Source organism: Lissotriton helveticus, chromosome 3_2, assembly GCF_964261635.1.
Source record: "Lissotriton helveticus chromosome 3_2, aLisHel1.1, whole genome shotgun sequence".
Classification (NCBI taxonomy): Eukaryota; Metazoa; Chordata; class Amphibia; order Caudata; family Salamandridae; genus Lissotriton; species Lissotriton helveticus.
In genome coordinates, this window is record NC_136062.1 from 177,535,065 (window position 1) to 177,552,401 (window position 17,337).

Sequence of the window (17,337 nt, forward strand, 5' to 3'; positions counted from 1 at the left end):
CTCCACGAGGGAAGAAGGCCAAGAGAGTGCTGATGGAGGGAGAAAAATCCTCCTCCGAAGTTATCGACTGCGCTATGGATATAGCTTCCACGGCTTTTTGTGCCTTAGCGGGGTCAGCGGTGCTACGTTGCCAGGGCTGGTTGAGAGCCACCTGGTTTCGTCAGGAGGTCCAAAATAAGATCCTGGACCTCCCGTTTGATGGAGAGATGCTCTTTGGTAAGCATGTTTAGGATACCTTGCAAAATATGAAAAAGGATACGGACACGGCAATGTCTTTGGGATCACTCAACTACCGTAAGGTCCCATTTAGAGGCGCTCCTGGCAGAGGTTTCTCTTCGTATAGAGGCAACACCCAACAGATATTCCTCACAATTTATTTTTATTTATTTTATATTCTTGTATAGCGCCTGAATAGACCCCCGAAGGGGTATCTCCGCGCTTTTGCCAGTAAGAATATAACTCCAGATAGTCGTGTTCAGAAGGGAGTATTACATGTTACAATGGAAGCGCTAATTACTAGTGAATAGGTATGTTTTTAAGGTCTTCCGAAAAACCAGATGGTTAGTGAGTGATCTCAACTCAAGAGGTAAAGAGTTCCAGAGCACTGGTCCTGCATGGGCCAGCGCTCGGCCTCCTTGTCTGGATTTCTTTATTCTGGGTATCTGCAATAGCTGCAAATCGCTGGATCGCAGGGAGCGCCCAGGAACATATGGCTGAAAAATTTTAGCCAAATATTTTGGACCTTCACCTATCACGCTTTTATGAATGGTACACAGAATCTTAAACTGTACTCGCTTCCTTACTGGTAACCAGTGGAGTCTAGTCATCAGGGGGCGAGATGGAGTCCTAGGGGGAACATTCAGGACAGTCCTCGCGGCCTTGTTTTGGATTACTTGTAACTTATTAAGTTGACCTTCATTAGCTCCTAAAAGAAGACCGTTACAGTAATCCACTCTGCTGGTAACTAACGCCTGCACAAGTGTTTTCCTGTGGCAGTCTGGCAGATAGGGAAACACTCTTCTTAGCATTCCAATTGCCCGAAAGCAGGTACCAGCCACTTGGTTTACATGATCTTTAAGAGTGAGTATCTGATCTAATAAAACTCCCAGGTTTTTTACCGTGCTCTTGGGACTAGGAACAGGTCCTAATTCTAAAGGCCACCATTCAGGTGACCAATGTGTTGACACTTGTCCAAACAGCATGACCTCTGTTTTCATTACATTGCACTGAAGACAGTTTGATGACATCCACTCTGATATTGCTCTCATTCCCTCAGCAAATGATCTTTTTATTGCAGGTGTCAGATTTTTAAAAGGAAAGAGGAGTTGGGTGTCGTCAGCATACGACACCGGGGTAAACCCAAATGATCTTGCTAAGTTGGCCAAGGGGGCCACGTACACATTAAATAGTGTTGGGCTTAAGCATGAACCTTGTGGCACTCCCTTGTCGAGCTCCCTGTCTGTGGATTTGTGGGAGCCCAGCCTAACTTCTTGGGAGCGGCCAGATGGAAAGCTCTTCACCCATGACCGAGCCACTCCCTCCAGGCCTACGTCCCTTAGACGTTCGAGAAGCACCATGTGAGACACCGTATCAAAAGCTGCGGAGAGATCCAACAGCACCAGAATCATAGAACTGCCCTCATCCAGTGCCATTTTGATGTTGTTGGTCACTGTTAGAAGGGCTGATTCGGTGCTGTGGTTTGGCCTGAACCCAGATTGCGAATGGTCCAGGCCCTCTGTTGCTTCTAGATGCCCTGATAGATAGGTGTTCACGTGCCTCTCCGCTATCTTGCCGATGTAAGGCAAGAGTGAAATAGGACGCAGGTTTGAGAGGTCTGTTCATGGGGATGCCGCTTTTTTCTTATCGGTTTTACCACCGCCCTTTTCCAGTCTGCCGGGACCTGCCCTTTCGCAAGAGAGATGTTAATGACATTCTGTATAGAGGGTCCCAAGAGAGAAATCAGAGGGGCAACCATCTTGGCAGGGAGGAGGTCATTTGGGGACCCGGATTTTGAGTGGGCAATAAGAGGAAGGAGCTCTGCATTGGCAATTGGAGGGAAGAATAGCAAGGGACACTTATTGTGCTTTAGCGGGATCGAGGGAAGGAGCTTATTAGTGTCACCCATGTTGTTGTTAGCTGCCACTATTCTTTCGTAAATTATGTTTATTTTATCCTCAAAGAATAGTGAGATTTCATCGCATAAAGTCTGCGAGAAATCATCGGCGCTCTCACATGCGACGGGTTTAACAAAGTTTTGCAAAATATTAAAAAGCTCCTTGGGACGGTTACCCGCTTCTGCAAGTTGTTGCATTAGGCAGTGTTTCCTAGCTTGCTTTATGTTTTTATAGTAAATTGATTGAGCATCTAGAAAAATTGCTCGGGTCTCATCAGTTTTACTTCTTCTCCAAATTTTCTCTGCTCGTCTGCATTTTCGCAGTCTTATAAGCCTCAATATTCAAATCAACGACAGGGACAATCGGCGTCTTACTCTCGCCAACCTCCGCAAGGGCGTCCGAACCGTCAGGGACGTGACTACGCCAAGAGGCAATAGCGGCCTCCTGGCTCTACCTACTGTTCCTACCCTCCCAGTCACATCAGTGGGGGGGCAGGATATAATTTTGTCTGAACAGCTGGAAGTGTATAACATCGGACCAGTGGGTCCTGAATATTGTAGAGTGGCCATATGCTGGAATTCCAAGATCTTCCTCCAACAAGAGCTCCAGGCGCCATCCGCATAAAACATCTGGGACTGCTCCACTTCAAAGCCCACCAATTGTTCCTCAAGGGGGCAATAGAACCGGTACCTCTCTCTCAGAGGGGCAGAGGTTTTTATTCCAGGTTCTTCCTGGTGCGGAAAACGGCAGACTTGGCGCCCCATACTAGACCTACGAGAGCTCAACACTTATCTCATCAAGCTCTCTTTCAGGATGGTTACTCTCCAAGAAATTCTTCCTCTTTTGAACCCAAGCAACTATTTGGCGTCTCTGGATTTAGAAGACGCGTATTTCCACATACCGATACACCCAGCTCACAGGCAATATCTGCGATTCACAGTGGGCAAGAGCCATTTCCAATTCAAGGTGCTTCTGTTTGGCCTTCGGTCTGCACCTCGGGTATTCACCAAGGTGTTGGCACCAGTAGCAGCTTTTCTACGAAAACAATCCCTGGAGGTTTTCCCTTACTTGGGACGACTGGCTCGTCAAGGCTCCATCTTTCAAGGAAACCTCTCAAGCTGTTTCAACTTGCATTCAGTTGTTCAGTCACCTGGGCCTTCAGCTAAACGTACACAAGTCAGTTCTACAGCCCTCCAGATCCACAAGGTTCCTTGGGGCCATTTTGGACACGACGCAATGCACAGCTCGTCCTTCGGAGGAACGTCCACAGAAGTTGATCGTATCCGCTCGCCAACTGTTCCCCAAGAAATGCCTTTCAGTCCGTCAATACAAGTCCCTTCTCGGGTCGATGTCATCCTGCATACCATTAATACCACATTGCAGGCTGCGAATGCGTCCTCTGCAGGAGGAACTAGACAAACAATGGTGCCAAGCAGAGGGATCATTAAACGACAAGGTGTTGGTGACATCAGCAATGAGAGGCATGCGAATGGTGGCTAGTACAAGACAATATCGCACAAGGTCTGAAGTTCAGAATTTCACCATCCCCCCTGATCATGACCACGGATGCCTCTTTGGAAGGCTGGGGAGCAGTGCTCCGAGAGCTTCAAGTCAGCGGGCACTAGTCCAGAGCAGCGCCAGTGCCATATCAATTTTTTGGAGCTGACGGCCATTCGGTTGGCTTTGCAGGCTTTCCTTCCCAGAGTTCGAAATCATACAGTGCTGGTCCGGACGGACAATACGAAGGCCATGCACTACGTCAACAAGCAAGGGGAACGAGGTCGCAAACTCTGTCCAAGGAAGCTCAGAGGATCTGGGATTGTGCGATTCTTCACAGCATCAGTCTGAGGGCCGAACACCTGGCAGGCTCGCTTAATGTCGAGGCGGATGCCCTGAGTCGCCAGAGGTGACTCACGAATGGGAATTGAATCAGTCCATTCTGGAGAGTGTTTTCGGTCTGGGGGACACCAACCATCGACCTTTTTGCCTCTCCGGTGAACGCCAGATGCCGGTTTTACGCAAACAAAGTTCACCATCAGGGATCTCTGGGGAACGCCCTTTCGATGGCCTGGTACAGCGCATTCTTTTATGCTTTTCCTCCAATTCCCCTCATTCCTCGAGTACTCAGGAAAATGAAGGCGGAACCATGCAAGATGATTCTCATTGCACCAGCGTGGCCCCAGAAATTTTGGTACACAGAACTCCTTCGGCTCTCCCAGGCTCCTCCAATTCGCTTACGACCAATTCCGTCCCTATTGTCAAGGAGTCAGGGACAGGTTTACCATCCGGATCCGAAATCGCTACACTTGACAGCGTGGCTCCTGAACAGAGTTCCGTCATCTGAATCTCTCCCAAGAATGTAGAGAAGTTTTTTGTCACCGGCTCGAGCACCGAGCACTAATAAAACCTACAAGGCAAAATGGAAGAGGTTCTGCCTAAGCATGGGCGTAAAATCCGTTCCGCTCGCGAATTTTGCAGATTTTCAGCAAATTCGCAATCCGTGAACTCTTGCGAATTTGCCGAAAATTCGCAAATCTGCGCGAAGCAGATTTTTTGCTTGGTCGCACTTGCCAACTAGAATACTATACAATTTTGCGGCGCGCAGCGTTCACTTACCGTCATTCAGCATTTGCAGAGTTGTTTTTCTCCACGTTTGCGTGTGCTGCGCCATTTTGGATCTTGCTGCGGGATCCCGCGGGAGTTTGTTGACGTCATCGCGGCTTGCCACCTTGCACAGCGAGAGTTTGGCAACGCGAGTACGTCATAAAGGCCCGTGATCAGGCATCGCGGGAGTAAACACTTGCGAACACGTAGATGCGGCGGGCAGCGACAATCTCGCAATTGCGAGATTGCAAAATTTGCAATTTCGCACAAGAAATCCACCAGCAGGCAGCATAAACCTTGAAAATTATGATTTTTATCAGAATAACTCCTCAGGTTGACATTTGCCTGCGCTTTTTTTTTTTTTTTTGCAAGGAGTCTATTTTGGGGGGGGGAGGGCTGGGAGGAAGGAAGTGCCCCACAGTCTCCAACTTCCTGTTCCTGTCCAGCAGGCTCCTCCCAGTGCTTTCTTCATGTGCTGGTCACTTTGATTTGGATCTTGACCTGGAAGGATTACTTTTTGTGGATGCTGCTGGATAGTTGGATTTTTGCAAAACTGAAAGCACTCAGCAGGTGCAAAAGTTCAATCTTATTAGTAACCATTCCCTGTAGTGCTTCCTGAGGGGCCCCTTCTTAGTTCAGTTGCCTACTTGCAACTATTCTATGACCCTGCTCTGACCCTCACAGCAGGCTCAGAATAGCTACAAGTATACAACAAAGGTCCTGTTAAAAAAATAACACTGCAACAGAAAGCAATTACAGATAAGGAAGCAGGTGCCAGCCTGGAAGTTCAAATTCAGTGACACATTAATCAGCCCCTAATTCATTCATGTCAGTTGAGGCAGGGCAGGTGTGCTTTTCCCCCCATAATCTGCAGTGATGAGCCAGAGGGTGGCATGGGTGTGAGCCAGAGGGTGGCATGGGTGTGAGCCAGAGGGTGGCAGTGGTGAAAGAGGGTGCTTTGATGAACCAGACGTAGAAACAACATGGTCGCGACCGTTGCTACCCGACAAGTAAGTTCGCGTTTGCGAACTGGTAAAAAACCCTTGCGAAATGGCAGAAACGCATGCGAACACAAAAAAAAGGAATCCGCAAAATTCGCCAGAGTACGCGGATTTTGCGGATTGCGAATCCGTAAATACGCAATTTCGCGGATTGCCAATTCGCAAAATCCGCCCATGCTTAGTTCTGCCTATGGTGTCAAAGACAAGGTCTCCATCCTTACAAATCTCTTCCTCATCAACTATTGTCATATATATACTATCATTGGCTAAGTCTGGGTTGGCGCATTAGTCTGTGAAGGTACATCTTGCAGCCATTTCAAGGTTTCGGCGTAGTTCTTCAGGCCCTTCCTTATGGTCCTCTAGGATTGTTAAACAATTCTTAAAAGGCTTGTTTCGGATGTATCCTCCAGTTCGCCCTCCTCCACCAGTTTGGCAGCTCAATCTTGTCCTGGCTCAACTCATAAAAGCCCCGTTTGAGCCGGTGCACAAGGCGGACTTGAAATTCCTGTCTTGGAAACTTGCCCTCCTCTTAGCTCTTACATCAGTGAGAAGAGTGTGAGCTTCAAGCCCTCTCCAAAGTGCATCCATTCCTTCAATTCAAAAAGGATGTTCTTATTCTTCGCACCAATCCGAAATTTATTCCAAAGGTGCCGTCTGAGTTCCACTTAATTGAACCTTTGATTTTAAAGTCTTTCTTTCCGCGCCCTTGTACGCCTGCGGAACGCACATTACATTCTTTGGACGTTCAAAGATGCTTGAAATTCTATTTAGAACGCACACGACCCTTCCGAAAATCATCCCAGTTGTTTGTCCTACAGCGCACCACGGAAAGGGTTTCCTTTGGTAAAGAGTGGCATTTCCCGCTGGATCTCCAGTGCGATTCAATTCTGTCGTCAGGAGGTGGGCAAGCCTCTGGACAGGAAGGTCCGTGCATATTCCACAAGGTCTCTGGCATCGTCTGTGGCTCTTTTTTTCTGGAGTCGCCATTAAAGACATTTGCAGGGCAGCAACGTGGAGCAGTACTCATACCTTCACGAGACACTACTGCCTGGAATCTGCAGGACGAGATGATGCGGCTGTTGGTCAAGCAGTTCTGCGGAATCTGTTTCATTGAGAGGTGAGCTTTCCCTCCGATCCCTCCATCTTGGTGAGCACATTTTGTTTCTTGTTTGGCTATGCTATAAGTATTGCTATATGATTGTGATGCCATGTATCTACAAAATGTGTCTTGGTAATTTACTGCTAGCTACTCTGATACAAAGCATGGGAATCTATGAAAGTTCCAATACTGGGGAAAGAAAACCAGTTACTTACCTGTAACTTTGGTTCCCCAGTATTGGTAACTTTCATAGATTCCCATGCACCCACCCTCCTCCCCTGGGAAAGCTGTTTTTTTTACAGAGAGTGGCAGTTTGCACAACGGCAAGAAAATCTGAGGCTCTGAGCTCTCTCAGGAAGGTTCTAGGGGGTGAGGCTGCTCTGATTGGTCCTGACAAAAGTTTGGTCTCTTTTACACAAAGAGGATGATAGGATAAAAATGAGATGGGGCCTAGGCCTATTTTTTCCTCTCTTGTTCCTATGGTTGTGATACTACCGAGACTCCCAATCCGACAACGGGGAATGATACAAAGCATGGGAATCTATGAAAGTTACCAATACTGGGGAACCAAAGTTACAGGTAAGTAACTTGCTTTCTTCTAGAAAATTATTCCAAATTTTAAAAGTAGCAAACGGAAGTATTAAACTTTAAGCTGTTCTGGTTGGTGGGGTCAGCCTGGGGTGCCGTGGTGCAGATTGGGAACCACTGCATTAGATCTTTACGTAGCACTAATGTACTACATTGATGGAACACAATTGTTTTGCAAGACCACTACATTGTAGCATTCTCAAACACAAATGGTAAAGCAATTTTCAAATCTGGTGTCATGTTGGATAGTAAAATGTATTCAAACATGCTATTGTATAGCCAAGCTACCACACCCTACAGCATTCTACACAAGAGCTTCTATTGCAGTTCTGGGTAATCTACCCATAGCTGACATATACAAAGCAGTTTTGGACTACACCAAACGCATTTACTCTACATTACTGTGTAGATGTCGTACCACTACAACAAGCCACTGTCAGTCAAGCAGTACAGTCCAAGTTATTTCAAACAAATACTCCGCACCGGTTAACCACTGCTTAGGAGAAAAACTTCAGTCTGTGCTAATCATGTGTATCTACAGCCACATATGCAATCAGACTGTAACAGTTACTTACTCTGTAAGCATCTGTTTATGGCATGTAATGCTGTATATTCACATGCACCCACCCTCATCCCAGGTCAACTGTGTTGGTTGCATTTGTACACCTTACATTTTTTTTCCGCATGGTCCTCTTCATAGGATAAACCTTGCACTCCATCCTCGCCCGCCAAACAGACTATCTAACAATAGAGTACAGGACCATGCACATTGCAAGCAGGAGTCACTACACCTCTGGACTCCAACTTCTACAAAGAAAAAATTGCACACTTCCAAGCCCAACGGTAGAGTGAATCTACAGCACTACATGCCACAAACCGATACTTACAGGGTAAGTTAAATGTATACTAATATTTGAGATTTGGAATTAAACTTTTAGATGGCAGTTACCTTGAATCTGTTGTGCATGTACCTACTTTAGAAACCGTGTACTACAGGGTGGATCCATGAATTTCATTTCCCACTGCTTAGGTGGCGCATTGCACTCACCGACCTGATTTCAAAACTATTTGCTTGTTTCATTGTTCTGTACTGGTCATTGCATGCTTAAACCACCTGCGTGTATGTATATGCCATAGTTCAGTCGTGCGCAGGGTTTTTATTTCTCGTGGATGAGATTTCCCTTCTATATTAACTGTATGCAATCCTTCAGCGTGTTGACATTGGAGTGTCCCGACAAATGCATTGGAGTGGCAAGGGCGTTTTCACAGGCCTGAGTGCCCTTGCAAATTGCTGCATCAGAGTAGTTGGGCCAGTGCAAGGCACATTGAAGTGATCTCTGGGAAATAATGGTCTCGCCCCGCACCTTAATATCACTCCTTTGCATTGGCAGGCTTTTACATCTTGAGGTATTTGTATCCTTTATGTAACGCATGTAATCCTAAGTCCTTATGTTTTTCAACTGGTCCTTATGTAAAGCGCTCTGACACCTTCGGGTAAAGTTCGCGCTATATAAAATCGCTAAAATAAAATTTGGCGGATGCATGGAGTTAGGCTCGGCCGCCCTACTGAGGGGTGAGTGTCGGCGTAACTGTTCAATCTTGTGATGCAGAGACACAGCAGTGCCTTTTAAACTAAACTTTTATTGGTGCCTGGGTCACCACGCCCTGGCCCTCGTGACTCCTTGGAGTGCAGTTGCCTGCCTTTTCAACCCCTCTTCTCCCCCCTCACTCCCACCCCTTAACAGTGGCAGCCAGGCCCCCTAAAGTGTTTAATGCTGTACCTTTGGCGACATGCTGGAGTTTTCCTTTCATTTTCCCATTTGAAGTGCCGTATCATCCTGCCCTCCCGGCTGTGACGCCGGCATAGAGTTCAGTCCACTCCCTTGCAGCTAAACAATGTCTTCATTTTCTTTCCCTTCTGAAGGTTATCCACATTACTCAGTGGTAAACAATGCAGCGTCAGTGAACCAGTAGCCAAGTTTAGGCGAATAGATTATGCTAGCAGAATTTGTGCAGCTCGGGGCTGCTGATTCAGGGCTGGAGACGGTCCAGCGCTGAAGAGCAGGGCTTTTGGGTGGGGAGGGGCTGGCGAGGGGTGGAGGCTGGGCGACGCAACAGTGAACTAGCAGATTCTCCTCTCTGCACTGTCGCTGCGCAGTAGTATGCACGGGACTCGGCAGAGATTCCCACTGCGTCCTGTTTGCTCGCTCTTCTCTTCAGACTGCCCGGCTTTTTGTGACTCAGCCTGCCTTGGTTACACCTTTCTTCCCATATGCGAGACTGCCTTCTTTTTACCCACCCCTCCCTTTTAAGCAATTGTTCTGTTGCATTGCGAAGCTGATGTCACAGGCGGCAGCGTGGAAGGCTGTCAGCCGCTGGGTCACATGCCGGCTCAGTCAGTAATGCAGACAGGATAGGAAAGGGTGGGGGATTTTTTTTATTTGTTTGGGCTGCCGAATGCATGGCTGCCTCCTGGGTCTGGAGGTGGCAAAGGGACGGCGACACCAGCTTTCCGCCATTAGAGTGCCTTTTGAAGAGACTCAAACTCAGCTTCCTTAACTCTCGCTTTTCTTGTGTTACGCCCAAGCAGACTTCCAGGACTCCGAGGGGGCAGCGGCGGCCAGCAAGATGCTCTTCCCCACCTCCGTGCAGGATCCGCCTCGAGTGCTGCCCGACACCAACGACCTGTGCCTCGGCCTGCAGTCCCTCAGCATGACCGGCTGGGACCGACCCTGGGGTACCCACGATCTGGAAGCTGCGGCCCACTCCGGCCCCTCAGGTGAGTGTCGGAAGCCAACAGTTTGTCGCCCCCTCCCTCTGCTGTCTCGAAGCTTGCTGTGGCTGTCAAGTGATCGGAGTGCGAGGGATGGGAGGGGATTCGCCCTAAAAATAGGATTTGGCACACCAAGTAGTGGGATTTTGCCTAGACACTGATGCGCACAGAATGCATCATATTTAAGCAGGTGGCCACTTTCTCACGAGTGACGCTGCAGAATAATACCAGCCCGCCCTAGGAGCGGGTCGTAGCTGATAGTGGCTTTGCTTCTATTATTGCAGGGTTTAGTTACCGTCAGAATTGGGGTACTTTTAATCGAATGTTTTGAGGTGTACAACATTAGGCACTCGTGTTCTTTTTGTTTTTGCTGGGCGTGTTGTACGAATTCTGATTGACCAGCCGGCTAAGCCCCTCCAGATGGAGCAGTCTGCAGACTTCTTGCCGGCTTAGATTTGTAATGGCTTTCTAGCCCCAATCTGAGGGTTTGAAACTATATTAGATTATTTTTGAGAATTTGTTTTGTGGCGATAGTGCTAGAAAAGTGCTTTCGATAGGTTTAATTTTGCTTGAGGAAACCTTACTAATATATTGTAATTTGGTACTATGACGTTTCTCATCACTTAAACCAGCTTGCTTGGAGATGTTGATGCATCATCTGGAATGGCATGAGTTATTGGCAGGATACTCATTGCTGCTGTCACTTTGGCATTTTGCGGGTGGCATTGAGATGCTAGAACGTTCCAATCCCTCCTTGCAGTAATTTACGAATGTGTCCTGTGACCTACTTTTACCATCTCGAACGACTGCTCTTGACTGTCGTCACGTCTAGCATAATCTGCTGGTAGTGGTTTTGCAGTGGATCTATTGTGGTCATACCTATAAACTTCAGTTTATTTCCCCTATATGAAACTGGTATGTAGTGCTACTTTTGCTTGGGCCCTTCACATTACCAATGGCCCCTCAAATTTTAAAGTCTCCACATTGACAGTCCAGCTCCTCCTGCACTCCCCCTCATGCAAAAAAGTGTGAAATTCCATTCAGAACAGTACCATCCTTAGTATTGTAGATGCTGTGGCCAACAGTTGTTATAGTAACTGGTATTTGTAGTACACACAGCTACATGATTGACGGTCTTGTGGATGTTAAACATGTCATTTTAAGTAACCTGGTTCTATCGGAAGTATAAACCACTTGGTCACCATGGTACCCTGCCATGGTGACCCTGCAATGCCCTGCATTAGATAGGGCAAGCTAGGTAGGTTCTGTCAAAACTGATTACCAGCCAGTTGAAATGGGAATCTTGGTACATCTGTCTTTCCAGAAAAGTTTGTTCAGTGGCATACTCATCCAGTCCCTTCCTGGCCCGGAGAATTTTAGTGGGTTTTAAACTCCGTAGGTGTAGAGCAGGACTACCACACTGGTTCCACCAACATTACTAATACATTACCATTGTTTTGAAGCACCTACCAACAGACTTGAATGTCGTTCTTATGTAGTATGTAGCACTCTATCATGGGCACTGCTTGCATTTCACATCAATTTTGCTCTAATGTATTTTAATCTTTAGTTCTACGGTGTTGGAAGTAGTGTTAAGCATTTTGGTTCTGCATAACTGCAAAAAGGTGCAAGTTAAGTCAAATTAGTTGGGCTCTAACATGATGCAGCCTTTCAAAAAAGATAAAAATCAGGCTTTAATCTCTCTAAGGCCATGAACATTCCCAGGGGTGTGTAAACCTCACTGGGCCTTGCTAGTGACTTGTAGCTTGACTAAAGCAAGTGATCTGCAAATAAAAAATATCCATCAATGAATAAATGAGACCCCAGAATGGACAAGTCTGTCTCGAGGTTATTCAGGTCTACGGTCCGGAGCAAAAACTGCAAATAGCTTTAGGAAACCATTCACCCACCTACCTAGTAGGTGGCATGCTTCATCATCGTGGCCCAGCTTGATCACCTAGCGTAATCGCCTGAATTACAGCAGAGCAGGTTGTTTGTGTAAAGAAAGTAAGGTACTGTGTGAAAGTGCAGTTATGAGTTAAAAATGCCTCTAGGAATAACCCTTGTAAAAGTTTTTAAAAAGTGCCCTAGGACATGGGTAAAAACATTCTCTGGATTTGCATGTTTTTAAATGTACCTCTGCGTCCCTGCGGAGATATAGGTCTACTAGTTTCAGCCTGGCTGTTGGTTCATCAGGCTTTTTCTGGACCAAAAAGTGTGTGACCAAAAAAGGGGGGGTGGAAAGGTCACAGTGGTGGTGATATCGGCACACGCCCTAAAGTGTGCTGTGAGTGTAGTGGATTGTTTACTTACAAATCCTCTGTATGGAGTACTTAGACTCTGAGTGTTATTCCTCATGGATCCGATCGTGTTCTGCTATTACCCCTGCTGACCTTTTTGTCACAGGAAATGGGTCGGTATGACCTATGCAGCCGATCGGGTCCTGCTGGTGCACAGGTCATACCGACCCATTTTCCTTGACAAAACGGTCAGCAGGGGTAATAACAGAACACGATCGGATCCATAAGGAAGAACACTCTTAAGTACTCCATACAGAGGATTTGTAAGTAAACAATCCACTACTCACAGCACACTTTGGGCGTGTGCTGATATCACCACTGTGACCATTTCACCCCCCCTTTTTTGGTCACACAATTTTTGGTCCTGAAGAAAGCCTTACAGCCAGGCTGAAACTAGTAGACCTATATCTCCGCAGGGAGGCAGAGGTACATTTAAGAACCTCATGCAAATCCCGAGAATGTTTTAACCCATGTCTGGTGCTTTTTATTAATTTTTACAAGGTTTATTCCTAGTGGCATTTTGAACTCATAACTGCACTTTCACATAGCACCTCACTTTCTTTACACAAACAACCTGCTCCACTGTAACTCTGGCGTTGAAGCACAGCTGGATTGTGCACGGTGATCCAGCTGGGCCCCGATAAGGCATGCCACCTACCAGGTAGGTGGGTGAGGGGTTTCCTTAAACTATTTGCATTGTTTGCTCCTTCTGAAGGTTTTTGGTCCGGACCGTAGACCTGAAAAACTTAAGACTGGCCCATTCCATTTGTTCATATACTACTTGGGGAAGGGGACAAGTTAACTGTTTCCTTACTCTACTTGTTTCAATATATAAATGAGACCCCAGACATCGTCTGAAGGTGTCTGAAATGCATGCAATGCCGCATTGAGAGGTAGATGTATTGCTTTTCAGGCAGTGAATGTAGTTTAAAAGGATACAAAGCAGGTACTTAACCACTTTTTCTTTGAAGAGAAGTTCACTTTCGGAGGAGTGATAGTGCAACCTTTGCTGCTATAACATTTTAAGAAACCGATCACAGCTGATTTCCTTCAGCTTCAAAGCAAAATGAAGCATGTGGAAAAAAAGCTCTAAGTTTCTAGCCCACTCCTTGGATGCGAAGGAGAGATTTGGTTAGTCCCAGTAATTGAGACATGAGTTTTAAGCAAGTGACACCAAAGTGAAACTGGATCCAAACTCTCCCTCTCGCTTGGTTTTGCCACTCTCCCTTGTTCTATCCCACCTTGAAGATGACTTGATGAACTAGGAATTTAATACCACGAGTCTTCAAGAAAAAAGCCTGTGGTTATGCTGCCACAATTCGAAATCTGATCAGTAGCATCAAGGGGAGCTTGCACTTTAACTTGTGTTGCCGTTTTACACTTTCAAACAAGTAAAATCCTTGGTACTCTTTTAAAGAAGTAGTCCTATAACTGTGGAAAGGCCCACGTTGACCTTGCATTTATTAGGGATGGCCAACTTTCACTCTACAATTCTAGTTTCATTGCAAATCTAGACACTGCTCATATTCCTAAGCCACAAAGACAACCTTGTTTTATTTACCAGTGAATTTCCACATTCAAAATAGAATACTTGGTTGACACCTGGCTTGCAGAAGAAAAGACTACATTTATTGTGGCATCTCTCTAGATAACAAAATGCTTAAAGTAGAAATAAGCGTTCTTTAGATTGCTGCAATACAGTTTTTTGAGATTGCTGGAATTAAACTGAAAATGACTTTGCAACCGGAACCTGGCCTGTTGATTGTTCTTTGCTTAATTATTAACTCATTTCTTATTCGTATGTTTTCCTTCACACTTAAACTCCAAAGAGGACTGCAAGGATGTTCTGCCCCTTCTGTTTATCCTAACCCTTGAACCACTTTTAGAAAAGGTCTGAATGAAGTCTAGCATAAATCCAAAAGCCCATGCCTATTAAATTCTAGGTTGTGCCTACGTTTTGCTTAGCTGTCAGCAATTGGCTCCAGTCCATACCAAGAACTAAATCTAGATATCTCTCAATTATGGTCCAAACTTGAGTAACCACTCGCTAAAATCATACACTCCAGATTGTGCTTGACAGCAGATCTTCTGAATAAGAATTTATATGGAACCTCTTTCTTGTTACACTGACACAAACTCCAACTTAAACCAAAGGACATTTAATAACTAAATCAGAAAGGTCAATGTTATAGTCCCCTCCCACCCAGTTGGCGATCAAAACTGTTCACACATACTTTACGCTAATATTCCCATGTTCGTTCATGCCAATTGTGTTTTTTTGTCTTCCTGAAAACTCTACACAACTCTGAATACTTTCCTTTGGTGTAGAACATACCTTAAAATCACAGTCCGGAATCTTAAATTACTAAAACGAGTTGGAATTAACGTTCCATATGTCAACCGAGTGTGCTGGAACTAACCCAAACTTTCTTGTGGCTTAAATCCTTGGAAACTTAAATGTCTCTTCCCTAGGTCAAACATGTGGTCTTCCGAATACCAATATTCTTCTGTTTTCCTCTATACTGGAAACGGGAAACCCAATTTCACAACACCTCATCCTCCTGTCCAATAAAACATTAAGCAAAATGAATTGATTGGCTCAACACATCAAATGGTACTACAAAAACGTAAGCTGCATCCTTCTGAGACACCTGCTTGAGGAATAAGATCTTTTGGAATAGGTTTTCAAGCCAATGCTATTGTGGTGCTTGAAGATCACTGAATCCAATATTCTTTAGATCAAGAATAGTAACTTGAGGATATCTAGACTTCCTAGGTGCACTGTGGTTCACTTAAAAGTTCTGCACAAATTAAATTGCCACTTGGTAAACCACCCAAGCAGGCAGACTTTCATAAACCCATGAAGAATGTGAGCCCACATCACCTCTCCCAAAACACTTTTGCTCTAATGTGCTGCACCTATAGTCTCCTGGACGTGTGCACATCTCAGTCTGTTCTATGGGAGGATCAGCCAATCTAAATTTGCATTGGTAATGCATTTATTTTTAATTATCCATTGGACACAATGATCCCCTAACAGACTTTGCAAAGCCTATTGCTGGCCATGCTGTTCTAAATTTGGAATGTATGGGAGTGAATCTGATCCCTCCTGGCAGACTCCACGTTAAGATAAGCTAATGGGCTTGGAAATCACAACTTTTATTTGATACAGATCTCCAATGGAGGTTCATATAACTTATGACCAAGGTAACAATACGTAATACAGTATAAAGTCATAATAAAAAGTGAATTCTCCAGCCCATTACATGAAATACTTAGAGCTCAACCAACCGGCTTCCAGCAGTACATCATGTTCGAGGCATGTGGGCTCCTGAATTCATATCTATAACATAGATCGCCGCCTAGTGTTGGGTCCGGATGATTGCACATTGTTGTCCTGGAAGAGTCTTCGAAGTATCACGAGATAGGTGGCTCCTCCCCTGGACTACAGTGCCCATGGGCATCGACTCCATCCCCAGATTGTGTTTTTCCGGCATTGGGTTCGGATGTATATTCGACATCTCCAGTTCGGAATCGATATAGACTTTTCATAAGGCCCGAAGGCCTTTTCCTATACCGTCGGTATTGTCTTGCGTTCGGTGCCCAGCTCTGTTTCGGCTCAGTTCCAGAGTCCGACATCCAGAGGAGTCGCGTGACTCTTCGGTGCTCGAGGCCCAGTCAACGCAACCAAACTTCATCATGGAACGGAGCCCGTTCAAGAAATGTACTGTGTGCGGATCGAAGTATCCCCACATCGACGTCCACCCGGTGTGCCACAAGTGCCTCTCGCCGGATCACGATGAAGCCAACTGTATGGCTTGTTCCAGTTTTCGATCCAAGAAGACGATTTGACTTCGGCGCATGGAGGCCCAGCATTCGGCCCCCGCACCGGTGGACATCTTCGAGAGGGGAGAAGCAGACGAGCCAGAAGATCAAGAGCCGATTTCCACTCCAGCGGAGGAGATCGACTAAAACTACGACGCAGACGTCGAAGTGCTCGATACTGAAGGAGTCGTCGACGAGGTAGGAGACGACAATGAGGCCTATGGGGCCACGGAAGATAGCTCAGGGGAAGAGCTATGCCCCGTTCAGACAATCACTAAGGCTCAGGTCGAGGGATCGCCACATGGCCTTACCCAAGACCTTACACCCAGATCCATGGCCTCGCCTACGGACACTTCTACGGAGCCGCCGTTGGTCAACCCGAAAGTGAAAGCTTCGGTGTCGACGAAAACGAAAGTGATGGAGACGCCGTTGAAAGAGGACGTCTGCCCTCTGGCCGCCTCCTCGTCTTCCGACAAGTCGACGCAGCCGAAGAAGGCTGTCGACCCGGTGAAGTCAACCAAGGGCGTCGAGCCGAATACTGGGGCGCCAAAACCAGCTGTCAAGCCCGCCGACCCGAAGCCGTCGGCGCCGAAGGCAGACAGTCGGAGGACACGGCGCACCTAAGAGGGCTGATCCCGCGCATCGGCTGGAGAAAGCCAGGGCATCGACGCTCGAGTCTGTACACGCTGGTGGATCGAGGCCGTCTGTCGGGTCGACGAAACCGTCCGCATCCTTCACGAAGCAGGTGTCGGACTCTTTGCAACGCATCAGGAACAAGGCTTCTGCGGTCGATCCGAGGGATGCTTCCACCCCAAAGCAAGTTGCCAAAACGCCGAAGGTGGCACCGAAGGCGTTCGCACCGAAGCCAGTCGACGACGCGCCCGTGCAGGTGTCTGCGGGGTCGAAGCCTTCTCAGCCACTTGTAAGCTCGAAGCATCGACAACCCCTGATGGAGGAGCAGTCAGAACACTTTATCGACGCCGACACCGGTAAACTTACCCTCTACAAGAGGAAGATCACGGCAGCACAGCCT

At 46.7% G+C, this 17,337-nt stretch overlaps 1 protein-coding gene across 6 annotated transcripts in view; it reads left to right on the forward strand.

The window, feature by feature from the left end:
• Positions 1-17,337, forward strand: part of CPEB1 (cytoplasmic polyadenylation element binding protein 1) — a 640,111-nt gene that overhangs the window by 301,280 nt on the left and 321,494 nt on the right. For 4 of the 6 annotated variants that reach the window (XM_078684985.1, XM_078684979.1, XM_078684981.1 and 1 more), the window contains exon 3: positions 9,994-10,185. In XM_078684985.1, the coding sequence (XP_078541111.1) occupies positions 9,994-10,185 (192 nt within the window). The remainder of the gene's footprint in view (positions 1-9,993; positions 10,186-17,337) is intronic. The other 2 variants (XM_078684980.1, XM_078684984.1) reach the window with 1 other exon arrangement.